The sequence below is a fragment of the Ascaphus truei genome, chromosome 7, assembly GCF_040206685.1.
Source record: "Ascaphus truei isolate aAscTru1 chromosome 7, aAscTru1.hap1, whole genome shotgun sequence".
Taxonomy (NCBI): Eukaryota; Metazoa; Chordata; class Amphibia; order Anura; family Ascaphidae; genus Ascaphus; species Ascaphus truei.
The window spans coordinates 40,729,319-40,747,487 of record NC_134489.1 but is presented as its reverse complement, the minus strand read 5'-3'; the positions used below and the strand labels follow the sequence as shown (position 1 = coordinate 40,747,487).

The 18,169-nt window shown below is 49.0% G+C and overlaps 1 protein-coding gene across 1 annotated transcript; it reads right to left on the bottom strand.

Annotated features, from left to right (window-relative positions):
• Positions 1-1,090: 1,090 nt before the first annotated feature.
• Positions 1,091-16,968, bottom strand: NDUFS2 (NADH:ubiquinone oxidoreductase core subunit S2). The gene is made up of 14 exons (XM_075607915.1): positions 16,848-16,968; positions 15,611-15,714; positions 14,933-15,123; positions 14,348-14,468; positions 13,466-13,578; positions 13,017-13,091; positions 12,166-12,243; positions 11,305-11,390; positions 9,122-9,241; positions 8,639-8,768; positions 4,506-4,601; positions 2,840-2,923; positions 1,464-1,521; positions 1,091-1,307 (listed from the first exon to the last, which is right to left on the bottom strand). Exons 1-14 carry the CDS (start codon positions 16,931-16,933, stop codon positions 1,270-1,272), a joined length of 1,380 nt encoding a protein of 459 aa, XP_075464030.1. The 5' UTR covers positions 16,934-16,968; the 3' UTR covers positions 1,091-1,269.
• Between the last annotated feature and the right edge of the window lie 1,201 nt (positions 16,969-18,169).

Here is an 18,169-nt window from a genome sequence, read left to right as displayed (position 1 = left end):
ATATATATACATACATATACATACAGTGTTCGACAAACCTATACATTTGCTCGCCCCGGGCGAGTGGATTTAACGTGTGTGTGTGTGTGTGTGTGTGTGTGTATATATATATATATATCTATCTCACACACACCAAATGGTTTCCATCTTACTTTTTTTGATCAACATTTTTTTTTTATTTCATCATATCTAAAATAGCACTTTTTTTCCGACCTATCGGAGGGATGTGACCTCATCTTGTTACCATGGCTAAGCATCATTATTTCATATACGCGCGTCATCGCAGTGCGCCATATGTTTACATCTATTTAGCTGTAAAGCCCAACGTTTTGATCCACGGCGATCTTCCGGAGGGAAACGGGCAGAGAGAATTACAGGATTGGTTACACGGAAAACAAATACACACACGTATAATGTGTGTGTGTGTTGTACACATGTATGGATTACACAATGCTGAACTCATTCAAATTGCATTTTAAAAATCGATGAATTACCGCCCTGCGGGTGACAGAGCAGGGATACAATGTTTCTGCACAACGGGAAGTATTGCCGTCATGTACAGCAGAAGGATAAACTAAATTACATTTAAAAAGAGAAGCTATTTTGAATCAATTTGAGAAGATCTTAATGTAATTAAAAAGTCAGCCCCGTGTATGTAAATGTAGAGACTTTGCATGGCTGGTCTTTAAACGTCCGTGTCCGCTATTAGCCACGGACCTTTGGTTCTTCGAAACCAGCAGGAAATGCCCAAACCTCATTGCTACCCACGATGTCAATGGCAGAACCTGCAATGCTTTGCAAGCCACATTGACATCAGTTATCCCAAGGGGTGCTCAACCAGTCCTCAAGTGCCACCAACAGATCAGGTGTTCAGGATATCCCCGCTTCAGCACAGGTGGCTCAATCACTGGCTCACTCGAAGACTAAGTCACCTGTGCTGAAGCAGGGATATCCTGCCAACCTGACCTGTTTGGGTGGGGGAGGGTGTCCTGTGGACTGGCATTCAGGTCCCCCATCACATCAGCACCAGAGGGGTTAACCATTCACTCTGTTCATGCCCGGTGCCTAATAATTCAGACGGGAGCCTGCAGAGAAACCAGAGCTTTTATTATCAGTGTGAGGTGCATACAATTCAGCACATTTAAATAAACAGGCATGCGTGCTCCTGCTCTGGATGGAGACGTCACATCAAAACACACACGTGGCAGAGAGATCGCTGTGCCGGGCAGCTGCCTTCGGGCTTCCTTTGGTGTGAGCTGAGCAGCAAAATTATCGATCCACTTCTCCAAAGACAATATCCTGAGTGCCTGCAGGAGACGCAGCAGAGGGAGGCAGATTATTAGGGAACGCTACAAAATAGCAATAGCTTTCAGTGATCGACAATCTGTAAACGGCCTCAGACCCGCTCCCTCGTTTCACTATCTCTTACCCACGAGAGGAAAAAAAAAGGGTTTAAAACATACCGATAATGGCAACAACATCAGCTAGCATGTGACCACGTGCCATCTTATCCAAACCCGCCTGTGAGAGCAAGAAACCGATGTGAGAAAACGGAACAGAGATGCAATTACACAAAAGGTATACACACACACACGTGTATGTGTATGTGTATGTGTATGTGTATGTGTATGTGTATGTGTATGTGTGTGTGTGTGTGTGTGTGTGTGTGTGTGTGTGTGTGTGTGTATGTGTGTGTGTGTGTGTGTATGTGTATATGTATATGTATATATATATATATATATATATATACAGTGGTTGACAAATCACCAAAAAATCTACTCGCCACACAAAAAAATCTACTCGCCACCTAGTACCAAACGTGTGCTGCTTGGGCCAATATTTACTCGCCCGGGGGTTAAATCCACTCGCCCGGGGCGAGCAAATGTATAGGTTTGTCGAACACTGTATATATGTGTGTGTGGGTGTGTGTATATATATGTGTGGGTGTGTGTATATATATGTGTGGGTGTGTGTGTATATATATATGTGTGGGTGTGTGTGTATATATATATATGTGTGGGTGTGTGTGTGTGTATATATATATATGTGTGGGTGTGTGTGTGTATATATATGTGTGGGTGTGTGTGTATATATATATATATATGTATGTATATATATATATATATATATATATATATATATATATATATATATATATATATATATATATATATATATATATATATGTGTGTGGGTATGTGTATATATGTGTGGGTGTGTGTGTGTATATGTGGGTGTGTGTATGTGTATATATATGTGTGGGTGTGTGTATGTGTATATATGTGTGGCTGTGTGTATATATGTGTGGGTGTATATGTGTATATATGTGAGGGTGTATAAATAAAGACATACAATACATGTGTGGGTGTATATGTGTATATGTATATATATATATATATGTGTGGGTGGGTGTATATGTGTGGGTGGGTGTATATATGTGTGGGTGGGTGTATATATGTGTGGGTGGGTGTATATATGTGTGGGTGGGTGTATATATGTGTGGGTGGGTGTATATGTGTGGGTGGGTGTATATGTGTGGGTGGGTGTATATGTGTATATAATATGTGTGTGTGACACGCGTGTGTGTATATATGTGTACTTTGCCAGAGCGACCTGCAGACATCACCAGGAGACCACGGCCCATATTACTAACCAGCCTCCTGGCATAAGACATCTCACAGCCCATGTCCTACCTCAGCCCCAGAGGTATCTTATGGTAGAAGGTGGCCTGGTAAATATGGCCCTAAATCCTTGGGGTCTTATTGCTTATAAGCATATGCACAGTACAGGCACAGAAAGAGGTGGGATTATTTCGGAATATATACGGTCGGTTCCTTACCAAATGAGCGAATCCTGGAGCTTTTATTTTACAGCGATAAGGACGGCTCGTGCCGTCTGAGACGAGGTACACCCCAAATTCACCCTGTAGGGAAATGAATATGGGAGGCCACAGTTAGAGACTTTATGGTAACTAAACAGCTTAGTGCCCCTGCCAGAACTCGCTGCTACGAGGGGCCGCCACGGCCCTTTGTTCAAATGATTGAACATATGTATAATAATTGCAGCTTTCACAAGGAGAATCAGTGCTGCAGCAGTTTCAAAGATTCACTGATCAGGGCTACATTGTGAAGCAGGGGAAAAAACTACAATTTCAGAGAACCAGCTACAAAAAATAAGATTTTCTTCACAACGTTTCTCATAGAAAACAGCTGGAGAATTTCACGATAAACTGTGCGAGTGATCGGGGTGAAAGGGCGAGATAAAAGGTCATTCGCGCATTACAGAAACAATATTAATAATTAAGAAGTCCAAATGGGACGGAGGATTTAACCCTTGGTTACCAGAGGGACCTGCCATACCATCGCAGCTATTCAAAGAGAATAGGCAAAGCAATATTATTACCCATCAATAAAAAAAACCCCACAAGATTAGCCCAGCCACCCCGGCACAGCCACCCGGCCAGCCCGGCACAGGCACCCGGGCATCTTGTACGCTCACAATTTACAAAGTGTCAGCGAACTGAAGTCCTCGGTCCTTCTTTATTCTTATATCCTGTGCTATTTTTGCCCAGTGAGATGAGGAACTAGTTGCCTGACGCTGTGTACAAGATATGCCTCCTCTCTTACAGATCACCGCAGTATACCCAGCACTGTACATAGAATTTGGCAGAGGGGAGCTCCTGTTTCGGAATGTAACACTAGTGCCTGAGGCACAGGGAATTAAAATGTAAGTAGTTTTAGGAAATCCTATCACATCGGGATTTGAAACAACTTCCTGAACAGCAGGCCAGCCTTTACGCTAGTGCCAGACCGCCTCATTTAAATAGGCACAGAGATAAGCGTGCTGAAACGGATTAGAACCTGCGTACGTCCCTTTAACAGCAGTGTTCTTACCACCGAGCTTCAGCTCATGGGAAGAGATCCAGGCAGACGGGAAGAAGTCAAACCCTGAAGTGGGGGAACCCAAGTCACTGACCATTTATTAGCTGTGTGTGTGACCAGAAACTAGCTCTGTTCTCAAGAACAGTGCGCTTCCTCTTCCTCCCCCACAGCAGGGTTTTCTTTAAACGTAGGGCTCTGTTCTTGTGCTGATGCATCAGAGATAAGAAGTCTCACCTCTGAGTGCGGGCTTCCGCTCTGTGTACTTTGCGAGGTGCTGGTCAGCGACGTCCCTTTCCTGCCTAGCAGGGAGAACACCTCCGGCAGTTGCATACACAGCGGGTGAGGGCCCCTGCTTCTGCTCACCCTGTCCCCTCACAACACGTGGCGAGGCAGTTAAGGGGTTAACCTAGCCCTTGACCAGGGAAGTATCCCCACCCTATCCATGCCCTGGTTCGTGCCGGCCATGCACTGCAAACCACATTTCCTCTCCACTGCAGGGAGACCAAGAAAACAGAGGCCTGGGCTCCCTGGGCTCACGGTATTAAAGGGACATCCCCGCTCGCCTCCGTGCTCGCTTGGTGCCTCAGAGGAGTTACTAGCAGGACGCTTCCGAGCCTCGCTTACCTTGGGGGCTTCGATAGCGGTGTACGTGGCTCCTGGAGGTACTTGGTACCCTTCTGTGTAGAGTTTGAAGTGATGGATGAGAGACTCCATTGAGCGCTGTACAGAGAGAGACCTCATTAAAGTGTCTTAAAGGGGAAGGTCAACATGGCAGGTCAAAACACATTTTATACGCAACGTATCCGTGTAAAAATCGGCTTCCGTGGAACAATGCAATTACCCTTAAAAGTGGCCGTTTCACCTATATGTATCTTGCGAAAAATGGGCATGTAGCACTTTGTCAGCAACGCTGGATTCAAGGGTATCAGCTACTAGTGTTTATCTGTTTGACCAACGACGACAAATAACAGAGCGAAAAGAAATGCGCCCATAAAAAAGTGGCAAATAGTCTGATCACCAAAAGACCTTCGGTATAGATGGTAAAAGAAAAAATATCTATCCAAAGCGTCAAGAATGGAAATATTTTTTAAAAAGTTACAAATACACTGATTTCTTTTACACAAGTCAATCAGCTACCCTCCTGTCCACAGTCGTCCCGCCCCCTCCTGTCCACTGTCGTCCCGCCCCCTCCCGCACCGTGTCCGTCCCCTCCCGTGTCCGTCCCCTCCCGTCCACCGTCCCCTCCCGTCCCCCCCCCCCTCCTGTCCACTGTCCCGTCCCCCCCTTCCTGTCCACTGTCCCGTCCCGTCCCCCCCCTCCTGTCCACTGTCCCGTCCCCCCCCTCCTGTCCACTGTCCCGTCCCGTCCCCCCCCTCCTGTCCACTGTCCCGTCCCCCCCCTCCTGTCCACTGTCCCGTCCCCCCCCTCCTGTCCACTGTCCCGTCCCCCCCCTCCTGTCCACCGTCCCGTCCCCCCCCCCCCCTCCTGTCCACCGTCCCCCCCCTCCTGTCCACCGTCCCCCCCCTCCTGTCCACTGTCCCGTCCCCCCCTCCTGTCCACTGTCCCGTCCCCCCTCCTGTCCACTGTCCCGTCCCCCCTCCTGTCCACTGTCCCGTCCCTCCTCCTGTCCACTGTCCCGTCCCCCCTCCTGTCCACTGTCCCGTCCCCCCTCCTGTCCACTGTCCCGTCCACTGTCCCCCTCCTGTCCACTGTCCTGTCCCCCCCTCCTGTCCACTGTCCCGTCCCCCCTCCTGTCCCCCCCCCTCCTGTCCACTGTCCCCCCCCTCCTGTCCACTGTCCCGCCCCCCCCCTCCTGTCCACTGTCCCATCCCCCCCTCCTGTCCACTGTCCCATCCCCCCCTCCTGTCCACTGTCCCATCCCCCCCTCCTGTCCACTGTCCCATCCCCCCCTCCTGTCCACTGTCCCCCCCCCTCCTGTCCACTGTCCCGTCCACTGTCCCCCTCCTGTCCACTGTCCCATCCCCCCCCTCCTGTCCACTGTCCCGTCCCCCCCTCCTGTCCCCCCCCCTCCTGTCCACTGTCCCCCCCCCTCCTGTCCACTGTCCCGTCCCCCTCCTGTCCACTGTCCCGTCCCCCTCCTGTCCACTGTCCCGTCCACTGTCCCCCTCCTGTCCACTGTCCCATCCCCCCCCTCCTGTCCACTGTCCCGTCCCCCCCTCCTGTCCCCCCCCCTCCTGTCCACTGTCCCCCCCCTCCTGTCCACTGTCCCGCCCCCCCCCCCCTCCTGTCCACTGTCCCATCCCCCCCTCCTGTCCACTGTCCCATCCCCCCCTCCTGTCCACTGTCCCATCCCCCCCTCCTGTCCACTGTCCCATCCCCCCCTCCTGTCCACTGTCCCATCCCCCCCTCCTGTCCACTGTCCCCCCCCCTCCTGTCCACTGTCCCTCCCCCTCCTGTCCACTGTCCCGTCCCCCTCCTGTCCACTGTCCCGTCCACTGTCCCCCTCCTGTCCACTGTCCCATCCCCCCCCTCCTGTCCACTGTCCCGTCCCCCCCTCCTGTCCCCCCCCTCCTGTCCACTGTCCCCCCCTCCTGTCCACTGTCCCGTCCCCCTCCTGTCCACTGTCCCGTCCCCCTCCTGTCCACTGTCCCGTCCACTGTCCCCCTCCTGTCCACTGTCCCGTCCCCCCTCCTGTCCACTGTCCCGTCCCCCCTCCTGTCCACTGTCCCGTCCCCCCTCCTGTCCACTGTCCCGTCCCCCCTCCTGTCCACTGTCCCGTCCCCCCCCTGTCCACTGTCCCGTCCCCCCTCCTGTCCACTGTCCCGTCCCCCCTCCTGTCCACTGTCCCGTCCCCCCTCCTGTCCACTGTCCCCCTCCTGTCCACTGTCCCGTCCACTGTCCCCCTCCTGTCCACTGTCCCGTCCACTGTCCCCCTCCTGTCCACTGTCCCGTCCCCCCCCTCCTGTCCACTGTCCCGTCCCCCCCCTCCTGTCCCCCCCCCTCCTGTCCACTGTCCCGTCCCCCCCCCTCCTGTCCACTGTCCCGTCCCCCCCCCTCCTGTCCACTGTCCCGTCCCCCCCCCTCCTGTCCACTGTCCCGCCCCCCCCCCTCCTGTCCACTGTCCCATCCCCCCCTCCTGTCCACTGTCCCGTCCCCCCCTCCTGTCCACTGTCCCGTCCCCCCCTCCTGTCCACTGTCCCGTCCCCCCCTCCTGTCCACTGTCCCGTCCCCCCCTCCTGTCCACTGTCCCGTCCCCCCTCCTGTCCACTGTCCACCTCCTGTCCACTGTCCACCTCCTGTCCACTGTCCCCCCCCCCTCCTGTCCACTGTCCCCCCCCCCTCCTGTCCACTGTCCCGTCCCCCGCCTCCTGTCCCCCCCCTCCTGTCCACTGTCCCCCCCCCCTCCTGTCCACTGTCCCGTCCCCCCCCCTCCTGTCCACTGTCCCGCCCCCCCCCCTCCTGTCCACTGTCCCATCCCCCCCTCCTGTCCACTGTCCCATCCCCCCCTCCTGTCCACTGTCCCATCCCCCCCTCCTGTCCACTGTCCCATCCCCCCCTCCTGTCCACTGTCCCATCCCCCCCTCCTGTCCACTGTCCCATCCCCCCCTCCTGTCCACTGTCCCCCCCCTCCTGTCCACTGTCCCGTCCCCCCCTCCTGTCCACTGTCCCGTCCCCCCCCTCCTGTCCACTGTCCCGTCCCCCCCCTCCTGTCCCCCCCCTCCTGTCCACTGTCCCGTCCCCCCCCTCCTGTCCACTGTCCCGTCCCCCCCCCTCCTGTCCACTGTCCCGCCCCCCCCCTCCTGTCCACTGTCCCGCCCCCCCCCTCCTGTCCACTGTCCCATCCCCCCCTCCTGTCCACTGTCCCATCCCCCCCTCCTGTCCACTGTCCCCCCCCTCCTGTCCACTGTCCCGTCCCCCCCTCCTGTCCACTGTCCCGTCCCCCCCCTCCTGTCCACTGTCCCGTCCCCCCCTCCTGTCCACTGTCCCGTCCCCCCCTCCTGTCCACTGTCCCGTCCCCCCCTCCTGTCCACTGTCCCGTCCCCCCCCTCCTGTCCACTGTCCCGTCCCCCCCCTCCTGTCCACTGTCCCGCAATCCCCCCTCCTGTCCACTGTCCCCCCCCCCCCCCCTCCTGTCCACTGTCCCTCCCCTCTGGAGGAGGGGGGGGGGGGGGAGAACGGAGAAAGAGGGGGAGAGAAGGGAGCGGGAAATTTAACTCACGGGCAACACCGGGTCTCTCAGCTAGTTAGTAATAATCGATTGGCGAAGATTCGGCTCGGGGGTTCACTAAATGGCTATCAGTGCAGCAGAAGAGGACCAAAGATGCAAAGTTCTGTGGGGAAGATCATGTGACCAGGCAGTCACTAGATACAATTGATGCACTGCTAGAGAGGGGGCAGGGCTCAAAAAGGGGTGTGCCAGAGCCTGTCTCAGAAGAGGAAGGGGATGTGACTTTGTAAATGGTTACTATAGAAGCAAAAAATGCGTCTTACATAATACATTAAAAATGTCAGAGTTGTTTAAAAAAAATGCTACAAGTATTTTCTCATAGCACAGATGGATTTATTTAAAAAAACAAAAACATGTAGGATATTGCCTGGTCTGCAGCTTTAAGATGCTTTGTAACGATGGATGAAGAAACCACCCAAGTGCTGCACTTACTGGCTCCACACCTCACAGGTGAGTATTTTGTTTTACCTTTCTGGGTTATTCATAGCAATAAGAGCCTGTAACGCGTGTCCCAGCCCACGGGACTGCACGGATAGCCGTGTCAGGGTCACGTGTGCTCGGTTCTCACCTTCATCTCAGACCTCTTGGGAGGAGAAACTTTGGCATCGTCCACCTTTATTTCTCCTTCGGGCATCTTGTTGAGCGCCTGCAAGATGATGCGCAAGGACTGGCGCATTTCTTCCACGCGGCACAGGTACCTGGGGGCAAGAGAGTGTACCGCAGGAAGGCACAGCGTCAGGAGAACCGCCTGCTTCGTGGCAAACCATGTCCCGGGGTATCAACAAATAGGAATCAGATTGGCTGCCGTTGGTCACATGGCAAGTGTACCAAAACAGCCGTAGTGTGCCAACGTCATAATATTTGCCATTTATAAGAATATCTTGTTTTTACAGTGGGCTTCAGTTCTGTTAATTACCAATAACCACCGTGACGCTTTGGCGAGGATTGCGGCATCCATAGGGTGAGTTATAGTGAACGGTCTCCTTACTCACTTTTTGGATAGCCGGTGTAAACGCTGCAGCTGAGACGCACAAGTCGCTGAGAGCCTCACCTGTCGTAACAATCTCCTCGTGAGCCAATGGGGACGTCGAACTCCACCTGGTCGTACAAATCGTATGGCTGCGATTTCCGCAAGTCCCACTGAATCCCTGAGCCGCGAAGCATTACCCCACTGAGGAGAGGAAGGGGGATGGATCAAGAGGGATCAGTAACACACATTCCAAAATAAAGTACATATACACTAAAAGTATGGCGTTATAGACAGCACTCCCAAGATATAGTACAAAGTGTATACGGACTGGAGCACGGGAATGGCAGGAGGGACCTTAGACCCTCCCAAAACTATAAAGCAACAGAGGTAATGTCCCCAGCACTCAATGTGAATAAAACAAAAAAAGCACTGGAATATGCCAAAATATATCAATTGTATTGAAAAATATACAATTTGAAGGATGCTACAACTATCCTAGGGAAAATCTATAAATACACAAGCCAATAACTGGCGTGATGGGAGTGAGGTAGGGGAGGGAAAATACAAGGGGAATAAGGCAGTGACAATAAACTGCCTAACGGCAAAAGATGGAGTGGACATAATGAGGCGAAAGGGGGGCAACGTTTCGGGGCAGGATGCCCCTTCCTCAGGCCCGTTCCCACAGATCCTTTAAAAAGGAACCTGTGGTACTTCCCTTAATGCCATATCACAAAATATCTCCTCCCCGTCTGTACAGAAATAATATACACAACTGGACAACAAAGTTGTGCTTACATAGACAGGGAAATATCAAAAGAGGAACACGAATTGTAAATATCAATCTGTCCACATAAGCTTTTACTGCTACTGCCAGTAATACAATTTCTATTAAATAATGACTTCGAAACCCTATTGTAATAATATAAACAGTCTCAGATAAGTCACACTGTAATAATCAGTCTAGTACAAATGTTAGATAATCTGAAGCAAAAAAGGGAGGCAGTACTACTTTACAATCTTGCTAACTCCAAGGGACATCCCAATAACTATGAAATAAATCAGCACTATAGCAAACAAAGAGAGACAGGGTTACACAGAGTATTATCTCAGCTCATACGTGTCACCAGTCTGGAGCAGCTTGCACTTTTTTGCTTCAGATTATCTAACATTTGTACTAGACTGATTATAACAGCGTGACTTATCTGAGACTGTTTATATTATTACAATGGGGTTTCCCAGTCAGTATTTAACAGGTATTGGATTGGGTTCCTTTTTAAAGGATCTGTGGGAACGGGCCTGAGGAAGGGGCATCCTGCCCGAAACGTTGCCCCCCTTTCGCTTCATTACGTCCACTCCATCTTTTGCCGTTAGGCAGTTTATTGTCAATACCTTATTCCCCTTGTTTTTTCCCTCCCGTACCCCACTCCCATTACGCCAGTTATTGGCTTGTGTATTTATAGATTTTCCCTAGGATAGTTGTTGCATCCTTCAAATTGTATATCCTATATTGTATATTTTTCAATACAATTTATATATTTTGGCATATTCCAGTGCTTTTCTCGTTTTATTCACATTGAGTGCTGGGGACATTACCTCTGTTGATACATATATACTAAACACAGTTGTACTAAGTCAGGTCAGGTTTTCAGGATATCCATGCTTCAGCACATGTGGTACAGTCAATGACTGCGCCACCTGTGCTGAAGCAGGGATACCCTTAAACTGTGACCTGTTGGTGGCCCTTGGAGCGTAGTTGGCTACCCCAGTGCTAAGCTATAGAGAATCATTTGTGGGCGCTGTGTTTTAACAATTTCCACATTGTAGCACAGACCAACAGAGAAGCAGAATCATAGAAATGACATATGGTCCTCAAGACTGTTCCAGAAGATGTGTCCCTATTCTAAACCATCTAACGAGCACAATTAATGCAATTGAAAGATTGATTCTTCATTGCATACTGCAAGTACGAGAATGGTCAACCTTGGTAAATAAACGCTGAAATCCTGCAATATGTAAACAACAAGAAGATGACAATGTATCGAGGACGAAGATCAGTCAAGTGTGATGCCAACGGAGTCACAAGATATAAAAGCATTGGCGATGGCAAATAAGGACCACTTTACGATCTGCGGAGAAACCCAGAGTATTAGATACTCGCCTACGCTTCACATTAGGAAATCCTGGGGTCTACCCCAGGCGGTTATGAATTATATATCTGGTGACACCTGCGAGACGTGTGCACGTTAAATGTGCCACGACGTTACCTAAATCCGTAGTTCAGAGCTTCCTCGGCTGTCACAACGCCGATGTCCACCGTTCTGTTCTTCCAGATCCGGTTGTTTGTCAGCATCTGTAGACCACATAAGGGGTGGGGGGTCAGAAGAGCTTCATAGATGTGAGCGAGCATTAATAACTATTTCATATAGCGCTTTCTCCCAGTGAGACGCAAAGCGCATTACAACTACATATGCAATATAGTGTGGAGTAAATAGGATTTTTACAGCTCCTATTCAAAATCTAATACTCCGTGCTTTTGTGCTCGCGTGCTGCAAAAACAAATTGCAGACTCCTTATGAGGCCGTCCCTATTGCTCGCGTGCGCACACACTGGAGCGTGATGGCGGGACCACGTTTTCAAAAGACAAAGATTTGACTTTTGGCGCGGCGGCCACGTCACGCGGCTGGTTCAGCCAATGAGGGCGAACCAGCCGCGTGACGTCACGGCCACGCCCCCCATCGCCTGAACATTGCTTTCCAGGAGAGTTTACAGATCGCTTGTGCTAGAGCCACGCTACACGGCATGCGCTCGCAAGCAAGCGGAGTGTATAATCCCAGCCTAAAGCAGCTAATACTATGGCCCCTTGGTGAAGGACAAGCAGAGGGCTGCGCTCTCTTCACCACCTTGGAACAGTGATTGAGGAGTTGGTTTTTAATACACAAGCTTACTGGTTCAATTGCAGTCTCCCTCACTCTTTGGCAAACCTGTTGGACTCTGTGCCTCCCTGAGGATGCATTCTTCATTCCGAATTCCCATGCTATTCACCTGCTAGTACAGACCTTTCGAAACAATTTTCAAACCTATTGCTACTTTTCCCCTCGCCCATTCCTTTCCAAGCCAAACGTTACCTCCTCCACTTCATCGATTCGGATGGAGAAGTTCTTTATAAATACGTAGATGTCGTCCATTAGACCCAGGGGCATATCCTGAGACACAGACAGAAACAAACAACATAACTAAGCAGTACTGAGCATCACCTCTGTTGATTGCACTTTGGAGAAGATCCTACTAAACATTCCCTTCCAGGTTAAAAAAAAAAAAAAACACACACAAAAAAACAAAACAAAAAAAATACACAAAAAAACAAAACAAAAAAAACACATTGAACTAATTTGTATTCAAAAGTGTTGCTCGTCCTGCTTCACACGACCAGGTATCCATATACTAAGTGTACATGCATATACTGTAAACTCAATTGGTGTAATTAAACACAAGCAATATTTATGATAAAAGGACTTGAAACAACAAATATAGATGATTAAGACAGCTGTGATATCGGAGCTCCGTCTCTTATAACAAACAGTTATACATACAACAATACCAACATTTGCACAATACATTTTTTAACATTAGGGTCATTTTTTTATTTTAATGAATGAATATATTTGTAATGACAGTTTGCTCTTTAAGTACCCTGTGCTTGTGATGGGTGTTTTTGACCTTGCACTGGCAAAATCCCTTCCCTCCTTCTGTTCATTGGTATAACGAGAGAGGAAACACTTAATAGACAAACACTCGCCCCATTTAGGATTCAGGGGTCTCTAAAAATGCCATTTGTAATAAAATGCCTTTGGTTTTTCCATCGATTTAAATAAGCCAAGTACATTGAGAAATTAACAAAATGTTGATTTTTGGTCAGCTAAGTGGGATTGTACCTTTAAAAGGCACCAATGTCTTGGCATTCTAATTACATCATCACCTGGTGTACGCCTCCCGGTCGGACGTAGGCCGCGTGCATCCTGGCCCCCGACACCCTTTCATAAAACTCAAACATCTAGAAGCAAAAAACAACAAAACAAGTGACCACGTGAAAATATCGTGCTTCAACTTTACACTGTAAAACATAAAAACAAGTCAAGTGCTCTCTGTGATGCAGAAACAATACCATGCAATAAAATTATTAGGTGATTGGAGCGAGTGTCCACAAACAAGGCACAATCTAAGTGGAGATATACAGATAGTGTGACCGGGGAGTGAACATTGCTCTTGCCAAAACAATGGATGAGCCAGAAGCAGGAAATGACATTGTGAAGGTGACGGTTCTGAGCTGGAGAGAGATGTTACACATGGTCCGATTTAGATTCTTTGGCGATCCAGGTCATAAGGTTAACCCTAACTCTGGAAGAATGGGGCTCAACAAAATCACACCTTTTCTCGCTCCTCGAACATCCAGAAGAAGGGTGTCATGGCTCCGATATCCAGGGCATGGGTGGTGATGGCCATAACGTGGTTTAGAAGACGAGTTAGTTCTCCAAAAAGCACTAAAAAAACAAAACAACATCAGCAGCAGATCAGGGAATATATATCTGCATATCTAACTCTGGAATGGACGCTGATCTTTATAGGAGATGGAGGGGAGGTTCGTACGGTCACAGGCTTCCTTCCTCAATGAACATTCAGAAATTACACCTCGAGTAATATTATAGAAAGAGGAAAGGGGGGGCTTTTGCAATTTGAGTTACACTTGGAATTAGAAATGGGTTTACCATGCTGTGAATTAAAACTGCAATTGGATGTGCTATGCCAGTCATATTACTGCTCTTACATTAAATAGGTAATCCAAGTGGCACATAAAAAAAGAAAAAAATACTTATAATTACTAAGGTAACATTATCTATTGCTACAGTTTGCAGCTCAAACTGCTGGGAACATTAGCAACATATCACAAACAGGAAGGCGTTACAAAGATCTTTCACTGCTGGGGGAAGTGTGCTAAAACCTGCTATAGAAATCAAATAATGTTCACTATATTAAAAAAACTCATTAAAATGGCATTACGAGTTGAATAATAAAAAAAAATGCAGTGTTTAATCCAATACTGCAGAATTGATTTATTAAAATAAACACGTTGGATATTGCTTGGATTGCCTCTTTATGATTCAATTAAAAAACGGATATTGCAATCCCAAACAGCATAAAGGATTTCATCTTAATTCCCAATCTTTTGGAAATGGTGTATATACCAGTGGCCTTTATCTGTTTCTAACTAAAACCTTACTATGCTGCGCCCACGAGGTGAGCAAGGGTTACCTCTGATCCACTGAGCTCGGGGTGGCGGACGAATGTTTAGGAGCTTTTCTACAGCCAGGGAATAGGCCTGTTCATTGCACATCATTGACACATAGTCCAGGCGGTCAAAATAAGGTAAAGCCTGAAGCATCGGAAGGAAAAAAAAGACAGGTCAGTGAAATCAGGAGCTGAAAAATAAAACAGACAGACCAGGTCTACCTCCACTAGGAAAACAGGCAGCACTTCAAACTTGAACAAAAATAAATACAAACCTTTACTTAAATCTGCACAAAACCAATTTATAAAGATTTCAAGCCCTGCCCTGAAGTGGTCAAACAATACAGAGCAGTATCAAATGTATGAGATCAACAAGGGGTACTGGAAGACGTAATTACAGGAGAATGGAAGAGAGGTTATTTACCTACCACCTGACCGCACGGCACCAAAGGAAAGCGCTGAAAAAAAAGGATTAGACAAGAATACAAGCAGCCAATAAGAATGGGCTTTAAATGACTAAGTGATACAGTCGGTGGACATCCTGCGAGTCAATTCCACCAGCAGCCTCCCTCCTTGGTGTAAAAGTCATGGTGTTCATGATCGCGTTACCTGCAGGTAGGTCTTGTACTCAATGAGTTTCTCGGTCCCCCGGTGCAGCAGTCCGATATGAGGGTCGCAGCGCTTCACAGACTCTCCGCTCAGCTCCAGGACGAGTCTCAGGACCCCGTGAGCCGCAGGGTGCTGAGGCCCAAAGTTTATGGTCAGGTTGGAGACATTCTTCTCTGCCGGAGGGTCCTTATCTGTTCATGAGAAAGACAACTGGGGTTGGTGGATGGGTAAGGCTATGGTTTCACCCCTTGCCATAGCTACCTATGTTACGGTGACATCCTGCAATGGGGGAAAAAAAAAAAAAAAAACATCTGTAGGTCCCATCTATATCAGTATTTCATCCCGTGGTAAGAGGGGCAGACGTGGGGACAGGAATGGGAGCTAATTACAGCAATTAATTATTTAGGACCCATAGACTGAAAACCTGTAATGGGAACAACATTAGCATTCATAAAATGGTATTATAGAGTGCAGAGCTTTCCAAACCTCATAGGTTTCTCCTTTAAGTCTTGTTTATGATCAAACGTGAACTTATGAGCCCACCGCTGCCACTGAGGCATAGAACACACTGCTTTACAATGTGTTGCCAATCCCTTTAGAAGTAATTGGCCCAAACAGTGGATAGAGTCATCTGAAAGCGAGAGGGACAGGTTCCATCCGTGTTATATACAAACGCACCGTTCCAAGGGGCTTGGACCCACTTCTCTGTAATGGCGGTTGGATACATAACGGCTCCAGCATATTGCTCCGCCCATTCCACATCTGGTTGCCATTGCTTTCCCCTAAACGGCACAGGGGAAATATAGGAGAAATTATGTCATAGTGGCTGGTGTCTTCATCTATTATAAATACAATTATATTTACGTCTTCAGACATCATTAAAAAAAAAAGGCATTAAAAACATGTATTTTACACATGGAGGCTGCTAGTTAGTCGTGTAATATGACTGTCTTGTGTTGGCGACATTAATATAAGAAATACTGTAATTCCAAGACCGAGAGCAGGATTTTACAATATGGGGCTTTAACATTGATGTATGGACCACAGGCTCTTCAGGCTAATATCTCAAAACCTTCGGACTGAAACTCTCTGTTCTTGTTTTATGGCAAATAATGTTGCTGTATAGAACATATACACAGTCCCTTACACACACACAGACACGCAGAAACACACAGTCCCTTGTACACACGCAGTCACACACACTGTCCCTTGTACACATGCAGAAACACAATCCCTTGCACACACGCAGACACACAATCCCTTGCACACACGCAGACACACAATCCCTTGCACACACACAGACACACAATCCCTTGCACACACGCAGACACACAATCCCTTGCACACACGCAGACACAATCCCTTGCACACACGCAGACACACAATCCCTTGCACACACGCAGACACACACAATCCCTTGCACACACGCAGACACACACAATCCCTTGCACACACGCAGATACACACAATCCCTTGCACACACGCAGACACACAAAATCCCTTGCACACACGCAGACACACAATCCCTTGCACACACGCAAACACACACAATCCCTTGCACACACGCAGACACACACAATCCCTTGCACACACGCAGACACACACAATCCCTTGCACACACGCAGACACAAACAATCCCTTGCACACACGCAGACACACAATCCCTTGCACACACGCAGACACACACGCAGACACAACCAAACACTTGCACACACGCAGACACAACAGTCCCTTGCACACGCAGGCAGGCAGACACACACTCTCTCTCTCTGCAGCCGTCCGTTCCCTAGTTATGACAGGCGAGGCCGGTATCCCCGCACACGGGCAGCAGGTCGGTAGTGGCCCCAGTGTTGCCCTCTTCTTCTGAGGTAAGAAGCCAATTACCACACTCCACAGGCCCCGGTCCCCACCTCACCTGGCTTGCGGGGTCAGTTTTATGGACTTGCCGGCTAATAACCCTGAAGGTGCCCGCAGCCTCCCCAGGGCTCTGAGCGCCGCCATCTTTTCTGACAGGGCCAGCACACTGGCAGCAGGGAACTTCCGGTGCAGCAGTTTGGCTTCACTATCATTGAGAACACTGCGAAACGTGCCGCCATCTTAACTAAGGTAAGTTTCGCCTTCACGCACTTCCGCTGCTAATTTGGTATCCATATCCCTGGGAGACATCTTTGTTATGGGCAAAGTGGTGAGCCTATTGTGTAAGGATGGAGACCTTGTAACTGAGAATAACTCCCATTACATACGGACCCCTGTGTGCTTGAGGGGCTGTAATGCTACAGTATGGAGATAAGACCTGTTAGAAGTGACTCTCACTCAGCTGTAGTTATAGGGCTGAGAGGTGTCCAGTATACTGTATTACCTCTCTGGACGTGTATGTGTATACCGGTATTACCTCTCTGGGCGTGTATGTGTATACCGATATTACCTCTCTGGGCGTGTATGTGTATACCGGTATTGCCTCTCTGGACGTGTATGTGTATACCGGTATTATCTCTCTGGGCGTGTACCGGTATTACCTCTCTGGACGTGTACGTGTGTACCGGTATTACCTCTCTGGGCGTGTACGTGTGTACCGGTATTACCTCTCTGGGTGTGTATGTGTGTACCGGTATTACCTCTCTGGACGTGTATGTGTATACCAGTATTACCTCTCTGGGTGTGTATGTGTATACCGGTATTACCTCTCTGGGCGTGTATGTGTATACCGGTATTACCTCTCTGGGCGTGTATGGGTAATACCGGTATTACCTCTCTGGGCGTGTATGTGTGTACCGGTATTACCTCTCTGGACGTATATGTGTGTACCGGTATTACCTCTCTGGGTGTGTATGTGTATACCGGTATTACCTCTCTGGACGTGTATGTGTATACCGGTATTACCTCTCTGGGCGTGTACGTGTATACTGGTATTACCTCTCTGGGCGTGTACGTGTATACCGATATTACCTCTCTGGGCGTGTACGTGTATACCGGTATTCCCTCTCTGGGCGTGTACGTGTATACCGGTATTGCCTCTCTGGACGTGTACGTGTATACCGGTATTACCTCTCTGGGCGTGTATGTGTGTACCGGTATTACCTCTCTGGGCGTGTATGTGTGTACCGGTATTACCTCTCTGGGCATGTATGTGTATACCGGTATTACCTCTCTGGGCATGTATGTGTATACCGGTATTACCTCTCTGGGCGTGTATGTGTATACCGGTATTACCTCTCTGGACGTGTATGTGTATGCCGG

What these genes read in the sequence shown, in the direction of transcription:
- NDUFS2 (XM_075607915.1), bottom strand. Translation starts at nt 16,933, where the DNA reads ATGGCGGCGCTCAGAGCCCTGGGGAGGCTGCGGGCACCTTCAGGGTTA. An exon ending in GGTCCAAGCCCCTTGGAACG is followed by an intron (nt 15,124 to 15,610) that starts GTGCGTTTGTAT and finishes TCTCATGAACAG; the next exon opens with ATAAGGACCCTCCGGCAGAG. An exon ending in GCTCTGAACTACGGATTTAG is followed by an intron (nt 9,242 to 11,304) that starts GTAACGTCGTGG and finishes TCCTCTCCTCAG; the next exon opens with TGGGGTAATGCTTCGCGGCT.